Raw genomic sequence first — 19545 nt, 5'->3', positions numbered from 1 at the left:
GTGTCATTACCATTTATGAATCTATAATCATGTTTTAAGAGATTTTATTAATTTCGAAATTGTTATAAAGCTTTGACTTTTGTGAAAAATATGTGACAATTTTTCAAAAAAATATTTGTTTTTTTAATTCTTATATATAATATACAAGACATTAAATATATTTGCACGCAGAACAAAACTTACTGAAATATTTCAGTAACATAATTATAATAAAAATTAATAAGATTTAACTTTTTTTTCTAAAGGGGAAAATATATTCACTTTAGTTTCAAATTCTTCAAGCAACAAAACTAGGACACTATATGAATCTAAGGCCGAGTACAAAGACTTCGAATACTGAATATCATGGAAATATTGAAACTCAACTGATGAAGTTTCGAATGAAGATTAAATCGATATTATCAGTCGGTTAAATCATCGACAAGCTGGATTCATTGTCCGATGCTGAGTTTGTGATTGAAAATATTTGTTCACCTGGATGATAACCTCATAATTCTAGATGTAACAGAATTGAAAAATCTCCCAGATGACACATTTGTTGACAGATGACATATTTGTTCAAGTTGGATTGATTCATCAATAATGAGATAGCGGTATGTTTTTTAAATTTATGTTATATAAAATATCGAGTATTCTTTTGCGTGAACAATAAAGCAAATTCTTATAATCTAATTATTAAATGAAGTTAATCTAAGGATTATAGTTTTAAAACGTCTACACAAAAGATTTGCTGCTTGGTAATTATTATTTTTCTTTTGACATTTGTTGATACAAGATTATTGTATATTAAGATATTAAGATTGTATATTAAGATATATTTTCTATTATATTGATGTGAATTATGATATTACTGATTTCACGATACATCATTTCAACAGTCAATTAAGTGTTACTTTCAAAATCAATGATCGATAGAATTGATGAAGCAGAGAAAAGTAAATTTTACTGTCGCTCAAAAAAAAAAATCACTTAAAGAAATATTTTTTCTGTCAATGAATGGCGCGCATATTTCAGCAATTTTTAATAAAGAGCTTCTCGTTACAGACGATCCCGTGAAGTCTATTGTAGCGCGCAGATAGATATTAAACGTCTCTGCATCTCGACGGTAAATTTTAACTGTCGCGGCTGTGAGCGAAATTTGACAGGTGAGTGAGCGCTGCAGCGCAAACTTTTATCGATATAAATCAAGGACGGTAAAAATCGGTAGAACTGCATCGTGATAATCGTTTAAATCGACTGACAATGAAATAACGCCACGAGATATAACGAACGCCGCACGACAAAAGAAGAGAAATAACGACGGGAGAATAAGCCGAATAAAGTAATGATTATCACGTTATTACTCACTTAATCAGTAGGTAATGTTGATAATGCCGCAATCGTGAAACGCGCACTTATGTGCACATACGTGCTTTTTCACTTAATTTAATATGCTAAAATGAACTTTGATTCGTCTTTCACTGGTTTCGATGCGCTACACATACACACATGCATACCCTTACGGAATATTATACATACATATGTATAAATATATATACATACATACCGTCAATCGCGTGAAGTCTCTTCCGCGTGCACGTTCATTGAAGGAACGCTAAAAGGGAGACACATCTATCATGATAAAGTACCGTTAAACGATCTCTATATGGCGGGGACGAATAGTGAGGATTTTGCGCCCATGAATTTATGACAAAGCGATTCGTCATTTTCGCCGATCGTGCAATGATTTAATTTCCGTGAAACTGGCCGTGAAATCAAAATCGATCGTGAAAGAAAGGGAGCGGGGGGGGAGGGGGGGGAGGAGAGCAGAGAAGGCGGATGAGCCGTTTTGTATCGCACGATCGGCTACCGGCAAGCGTGTCGTTATTCGAAATCAGGGGAAACGAGGACGTTGAATGCGATTGCAAATAGGTCACTGGTCATTGACACGAAACATGTTTTGCACATGTGTAACAACGCGCGTCAATCACTTTTCTAAGTTGCGAAAATTTCTTGCACATCCAACAATTCTACTGCGCGTGCATCATTGTCTTAAACAATACTCATATTGAATTTAAATGAGAATATCGAGCAAGAAAGCATATCCCCGATATGAATGGCTGTTGAAAAAATTTTTTAAATCAAATTTATTTTATATAAACTGAGTCCAAGTTTAGAATTTAATAATCATGATTCCAGATATATTCGAAATAATTATAAATTATGGGTGATTACGATATCATTTATGAATAATTTTTCTTTAAATCTGATAAATTAATACACGATTTTACGCGAATTAAACAAATTAAATTACATGCAATTAAATAACAAGTATACTATAATATAAAACACGTATTAAGAAAAATTACAATATGATCAGTTTTATATAAAAAGATTCTCGAACACAAATAATCAGACTTCACAATCTCTTCTCAGAATTGAATAAAACTTGCTAACATTTTATATGTCAAATATCGCATAATCAGCGACAGTTTTGCATAATGCCATGAATAAAAAGAGAAGAAAAGAAGATTTAGATACTATCTTCATGAATATATTGCATGTGAATGTTGTTATAAGTTAATTAATCATGTCAGTCGATCGTCATAATCTGTTATCGCAGATAAAATTCCAAAGTAGAATTGTTTCCACAAAAAGTATCTTCAATAAATAAAAATGAAACAATTATAACTAAGGAACATCGCAAATTGTGACTTTTCACAATCCGATATATTGACAATTTCATTTGCTTTGGTTACATCTGTATTACGTTCTGGTACTATTGTTGTTTTCGTATGTGGACTTTTCGAAAATGGAATAAAATGATAAAACTTTGATGAAGCCATTTACACACTATTTCGAGAAAACTAACAAACACATTCGACAGACGTCACGGAGAAATAAATAATTTTGTATCGGTGACAAAAAAAGGGTCAGCGCGTCGTGACAGGTCGCTTAGAAAAGTACATAAATATTGGCCAGTCATGCCAGTCGATTAATCCGCGATCGCGTCGTTATTGATATTAAAACTCAATAAATTGTGAATTATTCATGAACATGCCGGATCGGGCACAACGGGCTTACGCGAACTTTTTAACTTCTTCGTGCTAGATAGAATGGTGCTTTTATCGACGTCGCACAGAATAGCGACAAAAAGCGCCAAACAGGGGAGTACCTCGCATAAATACAATGTTAACGACGCAAGTTGTTTTCGTTGAAAATTTCACAAAATCGCCTATAGCATATCGTAAACAAAAATCCGTTAGTCGCAACGAATGGAAATTTCGCAACGATTCAACGATACGCGATGCAGAATTCGAGACCATTATCGAGGCACCTCGTTCGTATTCCATTACCGAGTAACGAAAGGAGATCGATCAAGCTACGTTATAATCGGCCGAATCGAAAGCAACTTGAATTCTCTCGATCAGTCAAGGTAAACGGACAACATAACTATAGTAGGAACGATAAAAATGTGATTAGCGTCCATAGCATTCGTCCTTGATTAGCGTAGCTTAGCATCATGTTATTGCTGACATTGCGAAAAATTCAAGCAAAAAATTTTCTGGACGCATCGAATTTAGAGTATCTGATCGCGCACCATCCTTTTAAAGTGAAATAGCAGTGAAGAGTGCAAAAATCTTTTACCAAATTAAACTGAGGAAAAGTCGATTATAATTTGATTAATGAATCTACTCTTAAAAAATTAATGCGGTAAAATTAAGATCGATTTGGGCAATATTAGCCAATATTAGATTTTAATTTATGTAGTAGTTATTAATATAGTAATGAATAATAAATAATTAATTTATGCGAATGAATTTTTCTACTAATATCACGAGCTTTCTTATTCAAGAAACGTATTCATTAAGTAATGCATGTTGCATATTTTACTCGTGCAATGTGCGATATCGATCAGTTACGGAACAATACCCGATCTTGTTATTAATGCACATGTGATTCACGAAGTGCTCTTCGTCAAATAAGGTAATCGAGCCACGAGGAGATCTCAGCTAATCTGATACTTGAAAATTAAGTATTAATAATTAATATTAAAATTATTAAATTAATATTAAAATACATTTAATATGTAAACAATCTGTGCACGTCATCTTAAATTAAAAATTGACTATAAATTAATGATTTATTAATTAAAAGTATTAATCTTCAGATACATTATATATCAATTAAAAGATAAAGCGATGAAACTATGATTCATATATAAATAAGATGCTTTTAAAATTGTCTGTTTTATTAGAAGATGCTACTTTATAAAAAAAATTAAAGTTTCATCAACAGCACATAAATTAATTAATTTTAAATAGCGCGGATGAAGAACGTATTCTGCTAAATTAAAATGCATTTTTAACCTTGATTTTTTCAAATTTAATTTCAATCTAGAAAATTAATTGAAATTAATTTCAAATATAGCTTATATTATTCTGAGTTATTCACATTGCTTGCGTAACGATCCAGTAGGGATTTTATTTCATTTCCATTATCACGATGAATAACATTAAATAAAATTGCAACGTAACGCCACGAAATCAAAATAAACGTCAGGACGACGAGATAATTTGATCGTTATAATGAAAAATATAAATGGAGCTTATAATCCACGGGGCCGCTTATTGTTTGAGAATATCGGACACTCGACTGCACGAATTAGCAATTCGGCGGAATGGGATAAACAAATGGCGTAATTAAATATTCACTCCCGTCCCACTGATTTGTAAATTCGACCGGATTTCGTTCCGGCAACAACATACGACATTTTTATTTATTTAAGCGATGACACGTTATCGGCCAGAAGCGGAAATTGCATATTGCCTATATCTCACACGCGCGCGCGCGCGCGATATGTATATTATGTCTCGCATTATATTGAATTTTACAGCACGGTTTCATCGCGCGAGAACGAGGATATATTTATTTGAACGCGAGCGCCGCAATTAATTCGATTATCTACTTACGCGTTATGTATGTGCGCTCTGGTTATTAACTGATATAATTTGTACGCCAGGAATTTCTACTTTACACTTTGCAATTTTGCCAACTAAAACGATAATCTCACTTGGCAACACGTTTCGCGAACACCGTATGTACAGATCGCTAAACTTCGCAAGTATATTATTCAAGATCGATTTACTCTTTCTGAATGAAAGTGTCGTAAATGTCAATAATTTTTGAATTTTATATAAATGATCAAAAATCTTTTCAGAAATATAGATTAAGAAAAATGTTCTAAAAAAATATAATATTCATTGATTTGCTTTATAAACGCGCTGTCGTAATATTACTGGTTTATCATTTTCTATATTTTATCGATTATGTTTTAACGTGATCATCTATAACTACTAACTATTTGTGTATATATATATATATATATATATATATATATATATATATAATAATAAAAAATTAAGAATGTCAATCAACTCACAGATTTGAAATATCGGTTGTATTGTTGATAAATCAAGATTATTGATGGATGGATGATTATGTATTCTTGACTCGTCGATTATGTTCACTAATTACGTTTCCGACTAATCGAATGTCAGAAGCGATTTGGCTAGTGTCACTTCAATGATAGTTAACGACAGACTCATTGTACCTTTTCCCAAATCAATCGTTTAAACATGTCACTCAATCAATATCAATATCTAACAACTTCAATTTAATTAATGATGAAAGAAATAGAGATGGATATTTCAACAGTTTAACGACTGATCTACAATTTTAGAGAAAAATGATCCACATATGTATTTTTAGATCAAGATGTAGCGAGAAATTAAATGTCACAATTTTTTGAAATTTTAATTATTTTTAATGTGTAATTCAATTTATTGCAACTTTTATTGTAATAAATTATAAAATAGGCAGTATTTATGATTTAATTTACTCTTACACAAGATGAAATATTATATAAAAATTTAAATTTACAGCTAACATTTTTATAATGATTCCATAAAATTTAATTTTTAATATTAAATAATTATTATTAATAATAGTAATATTTAATTGATTAAAAATTCAGGTCGGGTATTTTATGTATGTTGTATCTTAAAAATTAGATTTGTCTCTCTAGCAACCAATATATCATCCTTTTTATTCTATTTTCGAAAGTGTATATATGCATATGAAAGAAAGTTCAAAATAGTTTAAAGAAATTTTAACTCCAGCATACGTAATGTAACCATATTATAGTGCTAGTATTTTTTACGAGATCAAAAATTTGTGATGGAAATTAGAGATAGAAATTTGCGGAACAGCATAACAATGTGAATATATTTTATGGAATTGAAACAAAATATAAAAATAACTGACAAATCACATTAAATAAAATAAACTAACTAAAATAAATAAAAAGAGAAACAAAATGAAAAGCATGCAGAATTGTTGTCCATTTCTCGCAAAGATAAACCAAAGGAAAAGATATTACATAATTTAATAATAATAATAATAATAATATATATATATATATATATATATATATATATATATATAAATTCTATAGTATAAATTCTGAAAAGCAATAAAATTAATAACCAATATTAGAATTAAGAATGTTTAGAATAATAATATATTTAGTTCGCACATATTTAAGTAATGAATTATTTTTTACACAAAATTTGGACAAAATCAAACAAATTTCTCTAACGTAACAATGTAAAACTTAAAGAAGAGATAAAAACTTAAAATAAATAAATAAATAAATATATATATATATATATATATATATATATATATATATATATATATATATATGATAGAAATCGTTACATTTCTAAAAATTTATATTTCAATGACGATAGCTTAATATATCTATGTTGCTGTTTAAATATAGATATTTTAAAAATCCAATGACCACACGTCATTTTTAAAAGCTTTTTAATTGATAAATATTTAAAGAAGATGTAAATATATTTTTATAGTTAAATGCGTGTAACACACAATTATCGATTTTTTTCTCATTTTATATTTTATAGATATTAGCAACATATTGTTTATTTTTTTTTTGCTGTTTAAGTGTTATATGCTTCAACACCTCACGAAATTCGATATTGCGATCAAACGCGCTTGACGGTGATATTAATATTGGAAACCAGATCCACAATAAAGAGTAGATCAGCAAGGAAATTTATGTTGATAATCGACTAAAGTGTACAAGAAAATCATGAAGTGATCGCAGAATAAATCATATACTATATCAAACGGGAAAGTATAGTAAAATATATGAAAAAAACGATTCTGCAAAATATTTAATTTTTAATTTGCAAGCTTAGTGACATTTAATTAAAAAATACGTTTAACTTATATATGCAATTAAATATTTTGATGTTAAATTAACAATCGTTAATATGTCGAGCGCGTATGATGTAATGCTTTTAAAATAAAACTTTTATCATTGATAGAAAACGCAAATATGTCTAAAATGATAAGAAAGTAAACCGGAAATATTTATCGATGATATTTTCTAGAAATGAATCACCAACTCCATGTCGTTGTGAAAATAATCTCGCGACAATATTACAACGCGTCTCGTCGTCAGCCATGAAATTCACGCATCGATGGACAATGGCCATCAATATTCATACGATAAAAGCATCAGTGCTCAAATTTTGTAGCTATTACAAGCTGTTTTCGCGACTACTCGGTATGTACGCGAATTCTGGCAATCGTACGGCCATTTTCGTAGAAATGATACATCGCTGCATGCATGAGAAAGGCCACCAGTTTCTAATAATTTATAATATGCGACTATTGCGCGCCAATTTGTGTTTTTCGAATATACATAATAAATTATGGGGATCAAACGGAAATTAATGAAAGCTAAATTCCCTCTTTTCGCGACTGTATAATTTCGCAACTGCAGTCACTGAACGGAGAAAACTCGCTTTACAATGAATATTGTTATTCTCCGCATTGCAGGGATACGAAACGCGTTATAAACACGCGGATATACGACGCGAAATTGAAATCTCTCTTTTCAAACGAAAATCATGATTGAGCGAATGAAGCTACTAAACGAGGGAAAATTGCATCATAGCAGTCGAATGTTACTCCCCCGCCACATGTTATTATTGTAGAGATAAAACCTTTGTACGACTATGGGGATATGGAAATTAGATAAATTAGATAAATTATCGCTGCTGCAAATATGTATTTTATAAACAACGTGCATCGAAACAGGCGATAAACAATGGCAAAACGAAAAAGACTTTCAGAGCAAGTAAAAGTCGATAGGTGATTTATAATAATCTGATGTATAATTTATTAATATAATTTGTGTTTCACAATAATTATAATTAAAATATCGAATTATATGAACGAAATTGACCGAGTTCGAACAAATGATGACATTCGCCGACATTATCGTTAGATAAAAATCGAATTCCTCTGAGAAACGTTATTTGGACGTTAACGTTCCACTTTCCGACAAATTCATTTCAAAGTCCGAGAACGTAAAAGCTCATATATTAAGTCGACGCATATTTTATAGAAGAAAAACAGGAAAGTTCTGATAAAATCAGAAATAAAGCCATAAAAAATTTCTCCACGATCAATGATGGATAGACAGACAGACGGCGGCAGAGAGTGACCGTAGCGTATATTTCGCGCTTCATCGATCGGGGGGGCCCCGAGCAAGCGACAGTACGCGCGCGACACGAAGTATTTAAAATCGTTTAGCTAGAGGCAGTTAATTGCGCCAATAATTCCACCGATGGAATAATAATGTCACCGCGCAAGATAAATCTCGGAATGAGATCCAGAAGGATCGCCACCGATACCGATCCCGCGAGTCGTTCAACGCGCGACTAAGCACATCTTGTATAATGATATACTGAGCGACGCGTGGCTGTAATGTCGACATTTTGCCTTAATGTTTTCGCGGATAGTACGATGGAAAGGGGGACAGAAGAGAGAGAAAGAGAAAGAGAACAGGTCCCCTAAATATCTCGAATATACGAAATGTTCTTCACCTCGATGATATCTCGGCGGTGGATATTAAAAAAAGAATTATGGTCGTAAGAAAGATTACTGTCGCCCTGTTGTACTGGGTGTATATTTTTCAATGTCTGATGTAAATTTTATAAAAAAATATGCAATTTATATTAATTGTATAAATTTCAAATGAAATATTACATAGAAATATATATATATGTGATGCGAATTTTACCTCCACTAAATTATCGATCATAAGCGCTAATAATAAATATCTCTGTCATATAGATAAAAATAAGGTAATTAATTAATTAATATACTTATTACTATAAATTATTCATCTTTTGAATATAAAATATTTTATATATATCTTTCGAAATTTGTAGAAAGTCCCAGTGGAATATATATCATCGTGTCAGAATTTATATTAGTATAATACAATATTATATCTCCACAATAATATTAATGAGTCGCTGTGTGTTGGATTATACTTTCTAATCAACGGCGAACATTTAACCCACATTGGAACGCGCATGATTAAGTAATTGCCCGTAATAAGAAATTAGCATGAAATGGACGTTAAGTCAGCTGATCCAACAGCTATGGCGCGGTCGGGATTTAATCTGTAATTTATGATAATCTCGTTATTATACTCGTTCGCCTAGATTTTAATTCTCGCCCGTGCTTAAATCGTTCGCGGTATCGTAGTATAAATTAACGAATAATACGCGATAACGGGAACATTGTCATCGAAAAAGTAGAAGGCGCCTCATTTCCGGTATCGCAGCGACTAATAATCGTCTATTATACTTGCGCTTAATTAAATTTGCGGTAATAATCACGCTATAATGAATTTAAGTAAATACGATATGAATGACTGCTTATATTTTTATTCCCTGAGCTTTTGTCTCATTTTTATGAAAAATATCGTTCTCTAATCCGACTCTAATTAAGCTCTTTTTTCGATATAAAATTACGTACATTTTTTACACATTAATCACATATATTTTGCAAATTTGAAAGATTGTAAGCATCAAAAATAAAAATTCTACTTTGTTTTCTCTCACGCAAATGTTTCCGTATAGAAAGGTATTTTTCAAATTCATTCAATTCATAATAAGAAACATATTCCATGTTTCGATTTCTATACGCATACATGTAAAAATTTCATGAAAGTATATTTACTTTTATTACATATGTAATAAATAGGATAGAAAAAATATATTAATATTAAATTTTATGAATAAAAATACATTGAATGAAAAGAAAGCTATACGTGAGACAAAGGATAGATATCGAAAATATGCTATGAATGTTAATAATTTTAATAAAAATTAATTTTATTTAATTAAATTACCCATGTGCATTTTTTTTCTCTTAATTAATTACTGATATTATTAATTTCTATATGTAATCCAATTTATTACCCTCGTTAAATTTTTTTACATAAAATATTCGTTATTCTCTTTACTTTTATCATTATTTTTATCACGCGAATCTTATGGCTTGCGGAAGTAAATATGTCTCGTTTATCTTCATCACTCTGTTCGATATATTGTCCTCTCTTCGTTTTTTCTTTCTCTCTTTTTCTCGCTCGTTACCATCGTTATCGTATTCCTCATGTTCTTTTTATTCTTCGATATACTTGCGCTGTCTGTCTGCAATCTCGATGGAACTTCACCGAGACTTGACCCACTACCGCGGACTAAGTTTATCGTCGATTAAACGCAGAAATGAAAACATAGACAAGGAAAAAAAACAAATATCATAATAAATAGATAGTGTGTTCTGGAATTTGACAAAAATAGCGAGATTGCGCAAATTAACGCTAACTATGTTAATAGTAATTAAATTTGATTGCATTTTCGGGTCATTTTGTTAGATGAAAGGCAATCAATAACTAATATTGTCTAAATAACCAAAAACTTGAAAACGAAATGATTTTAGGCCTTTAATCGATTGCATTAATTAATGTTAACATTAACTAATGTAATTAATTTTTTCACTATGTATCATTACATAATTTATATATTAAAGCATATATAATTATAAATTATAAATATATATATATATAATTATAAATTGTATAAATTGTAATGCAATAATCACATTAATAATATTTCTGAGACATATGAGACATATAAATATAAATTACGTTATTGGAAGTTTTATTTTTGAACGTTATCTCTAAAACTTACAATGTCTTATTTTACAATATGAAAAAAAATATTGCATTTCGTAAAAATTCCAATAAAAATCTCTTATCAAATTGCACAAGCGCTACGTTTTCAATTTCTTGCCGCCAGATAATACGCCAGCTGAGCAGAGTGTCACGTGTTCGCCATTATTGGCTTATCATTCTTTATCGTTTTTAACCTCCCGTGGAAACGTCGCGTTGTCGAGGTTAAGTTATGTGTGATATCAGGATTTTTTTAGCGTCCCGCCATCGGTGAAACGATTCTAACGTCATTATCGTCGTTTTTGTTGTGATAATATTGACATTGATACGGAAATTCGATCACGTCGATAATATGACACAGTCGCGAAACATATGTTCCATCTGTCAAACACAGAGATCATCGACAAGTGTCGCTGACTGACAGTTAGGATGTAACAGCAACAGTAGCGCGCGAAATGTCATCGTGTCGTACGGATGATAACCCCGTATATTTTTTTGAGGTTAATCATGCCATCATTCTTTCGTATCATCAGTCTACGTTTTATGTATATCGGTGCAAATTTTAATTAATTCCGTGAGCAGACGACGTTTCACGCTGCTGAACGTGTATGATAACGTGTCGCACGTGACATGTGAAAGATTGCGATGATAAAGGTGGCATTGGAATAATGACTGCGATAGTACTAATATCTTCCGCATTGAAAAGTGATAACGCAAATCTAAGCGTGGTGCACGCTTTTGTTTCAGCTAAAGTACAATATGGCCTTGCTATGTTACGCATGGATTTTGATATTACTAGGTAAGATGTAAAAAAGACAGACATATGTTAAAGTGTCTTTTGTTTGCTCTATATTGTATACCTTATATATTATCTTTTATATATTTGCAGCTTTAACATATGTTCAGGGAGCTCTTAAAGTATCAACGCAAGATTTGAGAGTACTTCTCAAACAACAAGAGAAATTTAACTTTTCCTTGACGTGAGTATATATTGTTACCTGTCGCTAACTTGTGCTATTGCATCATGCTGCTTTGTAAATATCATCAAATACTTATGGATTTTATTGACTATTATACATATTATATTGCATGGATTGTTTCTAAGAACTTTTGTATATATTTGTAATGTTGGCATTATAATTGATAATGTCTATGAATTGTAGTAATAGAAACTAATATTATACATAAATGATAATAGTATTAAAATCAATATGTTTATATATTTTATTATTTCCACCCATATTCCATTTGTATCACTTAATCATAGCATGCTACAGTCATGACAAGATTGGTCTTATCATATTGTAAAAGTACTGATAACAGTAAGCGGATAATGATACTATTAAAACATGATGCCCTGGACTTTACACTTTATCATCCAATTCTCATAGATATTTGAGAAATAGTTCATTTTTTCTCATTTTGCAGGGAACCTTTATCTAATGACAGCACTGCAATAGTTACAATAGTTGTACAGCATCCTGATTTGATATCTACAGAACCATCTAACTTTACTATTACATCAGAGAGAAAAATAGAATGGATTATTCATGTAAAAGGTTTGAATGCAGGTCATTCAATTGTTAGCGCTAATATAACTCCCAGTAATATTACAGAGTAAGTATATGTGATGAATTATTTTATAAAATTATCACGTTTTTATAAAATTTATAAAATTATACAGATTTATATGTTATAAAAGCTGATCATAAACATATAGTTTCATATACTTCAGTAATATATTTATAATCAAATTTTGCGCAATAATAAACAGTTGTGAGTAAAGACCTATGGCATCCATGCCTCTATCTTTGTGACTAATTCTGAAAAGATTCCGATTAGTATTACATTCACGTTCCATTGCACTGTGCTAAGACTGCACAGATAGCCTTTTGACCTAAACTTGTCAACTAAACTGAAACTCAAAGTTTGGTCAGTCTGTATTCAGATTTTGAACGGACTACGTTCCAATTTAATGATGATGTTTAAACTTGTCTGTGACTACTATAAATGATTTTATTATATTTTTCGGTGATGTTAATAAATATGTGATGTTTATCAGTGATAAAATTTAGATTACTATTTGTTATATGCTTGATTGCTCATTCTTAAATTCTTACATTGTTTGATATTAAAAAAGCACTGTGTAAAAGAAAATCTAGTTTGCGAAATTTTCAATAATTATAAAAACTTGAAAAATGTATAAAATTATCATTATACCGCGAGATCAATTATATACTCTTGATTTAAAGTAAGCAAATACAAAATTTTATTCTATTTATTACATTATATTCAAAATTCCTTTTTTATAATTTTATTAATGTTTTTTGTGTGAAATTAATTTTCTCTTTTTTGCATATTTTTTTTCTTTTAGTGTCTCTCAAGCATTTATTAGAGTGACTATAGAGAAATCAGATGTGCTGTATCACATCAGTGCTGTGGTTGGATGGATATACTTTTTAGCATGGAGTGTAAGCTTTTATCCGCAAATCTACATTAATTATAAACGTAAAAGTGTTGTGGGTCTTAATTTCGATTACCTCTCACTAAATGTTGTCGGTTTTCTTATGTATGCATTATTTAATTGTGGCCTTTACTGGATACCTGAGATTGAGGTAAGATATTGCTATATCGCGTGCCTCTTATATAGTTAATACTAAACTAAAAAATACTAAACATGAATAAAAGAAGTCTAGATCAAGTCTTACTATTTCTTTTTTTTTTTAATATACTAGAACTTTAATTTTTTTATAAAAAAAAGATAACTGATTAATTTATTAAAATATTTTCAGAATGAATATTTTAATCGATATCCAAAAGGTTTGAATCCTGTACAAATCAATGATATATTTTTTTCTATACACGCAGTATTTGCTACTGTCGTAACTATCGGACAGTGTTTTATTTATGAGGTAATTAGATATATAACATAGCTAAAATAAATAGTCTTTTGTATGAGACCATTAAATATTATATTAAACATATAAACTAAAACGTAAATGTATTAATTTTTACTCCAGATTGGTAATCAAAGAGTATCAACGACCGCACGTATTATTCACGGAATATTTGCGGCTTTTATATTAATATCTTTAATATTATCTTTTGTCGACACAATCCATTGGCTGGATTTTCTCTACTACTGTAGTTATGTTAAACTTAGCATAACGCTTATTAAATATGTACCACAAGCGTATTACAATTATAGAAGAAAGTCCACGGTCGGCTGGAGTATAGGAAATATATTCTTAGATTTTACCGGTGGTACTCTATCAATGCTACAAATGATACTCAACGCTTATAACTATGGTAAAATCATAGATATATAACTAAATTAATTTTTTTGGTTTGCACATATTTATATTATAAATTAATTCTCATTAAATATTAATATGTCATAATTTTTATCTCAGATGATTGGGAAAGTATTTTTGGAGATCCGACAAAGTTCGGTCTAGGATTCTTTTCTGTAGCATTTGATATATTTTTCATAATTCAGCATTATGTCCTATACAGGTATGTATGCATGCTTTAGTATTGCCTGTGCTTTATATTTGTTTTTTTTTTTGTTACATACCATTTTACTGGATAATTTTTTAAAGATACTGATCCTATTATTTAGTTAAAATAAAATAATGCATCTTATGTGTGAATCATTTTTTATATTCTTTATATAAAATCCAATAAACATATTTTATTAATATTTTATGTATGTATGTGTGCATGCGGAAAATATATGTTTTTAACCGTATTGTATGTTGCATTTTTAGTTGCACGTTTAAAATATTTATTATTGGTTGCACGATTTTATTAACTGTTAATACAAAACTAAATTTATTTTGATAATTTGCTATGTTAATTGCGTATTATTTAATTAAGCATATCGAAAGATTATGCGCAATGAGTTTAACGTTCTCGCGTAAAAATGGAAAATATTCATTTACTGGATTTTCCTAATCATATATAATTGTATGTTACCATTCTATATAATCTATCAAATAAGCTATGCAATTGTAGATAGAGTGAGACTTTGATTTTACAGATATAAAGATGAGAAGGTGATTGACCTGAAGGGCAAAATATAATGACTTCATCGAGAATTTAATTTCTTTAAAATCTGTCCTTGATCCATATTTTATAGATGTGTGCGTGTTTTTATATTATTTTGCATAAATTTGCATGAGTATTTCCTCATTCATCATTATCATATACATCGGATATAGCTAAAAAATTAAAGTACAACGGGTACGTATGCACGTATACGTGATATTGAAAGATATCCACATTTTGATACACTTTTTTTGTCTTAATATTTATTCCAGAAACATATTTCGCGGAACGTGTTTCTTTTTTTTAATTTTATATCTAGGCAAAAAATATTGTATAGTATATATTGTATATATATATATATATATATATATATATATATATATATATATATATATATATTTTACATGAACGCGCGCTGGTTATGTGAAAGAGACAAAGTCATAGTATACTTTTATAAAGATATTAATTTTTGTGACGTATGTTATAACATTCCTCTTAGATGTACATATATATTTAAACATTCAAATCAAAGCGTATATATTTAATTGATATTATACCAACGGTATTATCGTAGAGAAATAATAAAAAAAATGATTTTTAATTAACTCTAATTTGAGTAAATCTCCAATTGGAAAGATAAAATGAAATATTTTCATAGGATCATAATTGATAATTTAAGCGCAAACTGAAATACCCGAAAAAAGTTTAAATAATTAATATATTTTAAAGGATAGAAACTCGCATAATTAAATTATATATATTTGATGTTATTAAAAATAATTTATAAATTATGAAATATCTTATTCAGTATGCAATATAACACACCAAAAATGTAAAATTAAAACATTACAATAGTAGTAATATATATAGAGATTTAGGAAGATTTCCTAATATATAGATAAATTTTTGTTTAAAAAAGTTACAAAACAATTATATTTATTATTAATTATATTGTTACTATAAAATGCCATGTTTTATGCAGGCAATATTATCTATCTTGATATAAAACATCATTTTCATCGTTGTGCAATTTATCGAATTGTATTTAAAATATGTATAATATATTATTAAAGTATACATATTACATATATTAAAAATGTTGTATGTTGTGTAAGGCAGGATAAATAAGGATTACTATTGATAACATACGCATGAAGCATGTTTTGCGTTGATTTATATCGATATTTATATTTAATTGCGGCATTTCTTTTTCAATTTGCACGATGGTGAAAGACTGTGATTTTAGGTACATTACAATTTGGGAGAAATAAGTTCCAGTTGAAATAAGTTTGAATGTTCAATAAATACGATTTTATGTGTGCATTCCTGTATACTGTTTGAATGAGTGCGTATGTGTGGTTTTCATCATTAATCCGGGAAATAAATGCCTATCCTTTTGTTTCAACATTATAAATTAATTACATAAAGATAATAAATATTGCGCTGTTTAAAAATTTTATTGATGATATATAAAAATATCATTATTTCTTATATAATATTTACTATTATTTATTTATATGATAATCATTTAAATAACTTAATAGAGAAATTTATACTAATGAATTTTTTATATATAATCAAAGATTTTGAAATTAGTTTTATAAATTTCTCTATTGCATTTAATTTATTTTTATATTATAATTTTTCTCTATTGAAATAAATAATAATGTACGAATAATTATTATATTATAATCTATAAATAATTATTACAAATGAATTGTTTGTATTTTTTTTTAATAATAACGATAAAAAAATATAAAGTTAAACCGCATTAATATTTATGCAAACTCTCCCTTTCATTATATGAAAAGACAAGTTGGCTATTTTAATTCCCGGATTAACTTTGCTAATCTGACTAACTCTACTAACTCAGTTTAATGCAATCTTTGATGGCGATATCTAGTGATATCTAAAAATTTTTCTTAATCATACCTGCAGGAGATCGAGACAAATCTCCGAAAAATCGTCGCTCGCTATTAAATGTATCTAAAGAAATGTGTCGTAATTCCTTTCCTTGCAGGAATCGTACCGAATATATCCATCTGCCTGGCCATTGTCAGGAGAAACCTGAGAGCGGATGCAGCGTATAAATACGTCTCGCTTGTCGCTATCCCCCGGTCAGAACGCTTAAAAGATAATACTCGTCGCAAGCCGAAACAACTCCTTTTTTTCCCGAGTCGATCAACATTCATCGTCTCATTGCATATTATTTTACATCGTCCCGTAAGAAATTCGCACGGGGATTATATTCGCAAATCGAAAAAGCTTCCTCCTCCTCCCTCCGAATCGAGATTGAATTGACTCACCCCCAGCTGCTTCATCGACGTCGAAAGAAAAACGTCGTTTGACTTTGAAACACACACTCTTCTTGTGGAAAAGCACAGAAACGAATCGCACGCAAAAGCACGCAACGTCCGTGTATTTGCACCACTCGAAAAATAAAAACGCCCTTGACAAGCGCTCTCGATGTCGCGCGTTTCCAAACTTTCGTCACATTCTGATAATCGCAATTCGATACTGGCAGCGCGCGCAGCTTTCGATTCATCGCGCGGGAACGTCACATCTCGATCGCTCGATTGCGCAGAACTTCAAGTCGTCGCATCAAGTCTCTCATCTCGTCGATCGTTACGACAGGTAGGAGTTTGTTTTATTTTCAATTGTTTTCCATCGATGTTCTACAAAAGTGAAGAAAGTAATTTAATAACTGCGAAATTATTTGGAGTGATTTAAAAGTAATGTGTTATGTAATGTTTTTCATATTATTGCTTATACGATGAACAACATAACCTACGAAAACAATGTGACACTCGCGAATAGTGTGTTGATACAAAAAATATTTTTTATTATTTATATATTATATTGTATATTAACGCGTAAATGAGAAAGATATGAATTTTAAGTTGTAAATTTATATTTTAAAATTATAATTTGTAATTATAAGAAACTACTCGTTACATCTGTCTTAGGATCGCTACTATAAGTTATATTATATTTTTGTGTGAATATATGTAATATACATATATTTAAGTCTCACATTAATAATATTATAAGCATAAATATTTGCTTATTTCAGAATGATTGCTTCACTTGCACGGATTGGCAGTTCTGCGATAGGTCAGAGAAATTTTAATTGTTGGACAGCGGCAATCACAAAGAAGCACAGAACGATATACGAACGAACGTATCCTACAACTCTTGTTTTGCCAGATGGAAGCAGTATAGAGATCGAGTACCACGAACCACGAAAGATAATAACTCTCCCGCTAAATATTGGGGAACTTACACAAGAACAACAAAAGAAGCGACTCGAGATGCGTAAACCAAAAACGAAGATAGTCATAACCGAGGAAATTGAAGACAGTTTTGATGAGAACAGGTATCTCAATTTAAAAAAATAATTGTATCTAAGCATTTCTGAAAACTGTATCATACATGTTATATTTATGTCAAAATATAAAATGAATCATAATGAATCAAACAAAGATCCTTTCTATTCGTACATTTTTAGTTTTATGTAATATTTAAATTATTACATATTATCTATTTCCTCTGTAATATTGAGGAAATGTAAATACTATTATACACTTTTATATTGTATATGTCAAAGCATAGTAGTGAGCAAATCTAATGTTATCATTAAATAATACCTCGAATTGTATCTTAATCTAAGTAAGTTATATCTCTTGTATAAAGTAGAAAATATACCATTTATAACATGATACGATTATTATATTGTGCATTATTTTACAAACATAGAATAATGTTTATAGTTCTTAATATCACTAACGAATTAATAATACAATAAAGATGCAATTGTGCAAGATAAATATTAATCTCTTGTTTCTTACAGAGAGTTTTAGTTTTTATCTTAATATTAAAATTACAATAGGTGATAAAAGATATTGATTTTCCTTCAGAGCGTCCTTGAACTTGTCTGAAAAAGAAAGTAGACTGTACGCGACGGAAAACGAATCGATTACAGGCTCGAACCGCTTTCGAATAATATTCGTCTCTCAATGGGCAATAATCATTCGTGTAATAAATGCGTTTTCACATCCGGATGAAGGAATCGCATAGCTGAGCGAGTGAAAATTCGTTGTAACGCACATGTGACGAATGTGAGAGAATTGTAATAAATATTAAATATTTGTTGAATATAATTTCATTTTGATTCAATCGTATATTTGATTCGCGTTTGATACTTTTTTTATTCGAAGTCATCTCGAATTTACTTTACTAATTATGCTAACTATACTGCTGAACAAATGAACATCATTCTATTTGTGTAGACATGCTACATTTTACAGGATTTCAGGTCTAATCCATCGGAACATATGATTGTCGGTTATTAAACGATAGCATATTTTTGCACAAGTGGCGCAAACATGACA

General features: G+C 29.8%; 2 protein-coding genes across 7 annotated transcripts in view; both read left to right on the top strand.

Moving 5' to 3' along the window:
• Window positions 1-17597, top strand: part of LOC126852565 (cystinosin homolog) — a 266934-nt gene extending 249337 nt beyond the window's left edge. For 2 of the 6 annotated variants that reach the window (XM_050597494.1, XM_050597499.1), the window contains exons 2-9: window positions 11852-11903; window positions 11994-12084; window positions 12533-12721; window positions 13479-13719; window positions 13897-14016; window positions 14125-14413; window positions 14518-14620; window positions 17175-17597. In XM_050597494.1, the coding sequence (XP_050453451.1) occupies window positions 11852-11903; window positions 11994-12084; window positions 12533-12721; window positions 13479-13719; window positions 13897-14016; window positions 14125-14413; window positions 14518-14620; window positions 17175-17244 (1155 nt within the window). In that variant the 3' untranslated portion in view covers window positions 17245-17597. Of the gene's footprint in view, window positions 1-245; window positions 594-1044; window positions 1146-11851; window positions 11904-11993; window positions 12085-12532; window positions 12722-13478; window positions 13720-13896; window positions 14017-14124; window positions 14414-14517; window positions 14621-15146; window positions 15839-17174 lie in introns of those variants that run through there. The other 4 variants (XM_050597498.1, XM_050597497.1, XM_050597496.1 and 1 more) reach the window with 4 other exon arrangements.
• Window positions 17598-17754: 157 nt separating this feature from the next.
• On the top strand, window positions 17755-19335 carry LOC126852606 (39S ribosomal protein L55, mitochondrial). Its single transcript, XM_050597570.1, has 2 exons — window positions 17755-17886; window positions 18228-19335. The coding sequence occupies exon 2, from the start codon at window positions 18229-18231 to the stop codon at window positions 18550-18552; it is 324 nt and encodes a 107-aa protein (XP_050453527.1). The 5' UTR covers window positions 17755-17886; window position 18228; the 3' UTR covers window positions 18553-19335.
• Window positions 19336-19545: the final 210 nt, after the last annotated feature.

Source organism: Cataglyphis hispanica, chromosome 10 (genome assembly GCF_021464435.1).
Source record: "Cataglyphis hispanica isolate Lineage 1 chromosome 10, ULB_Chis1_1.0, whole genome shotgun sequence".
NCBI lineage: Eukaryota > Metazoa > Arthropoda > Insecta > Hymenoptera > Formicidae > Cataglyphis > Cataglyphis hispanica.
The sequence above is the reverse complement of the archived record's forward strand: the minus strand, read 5'-3'. Positions and strand labels throughout refer to the sequence as shown.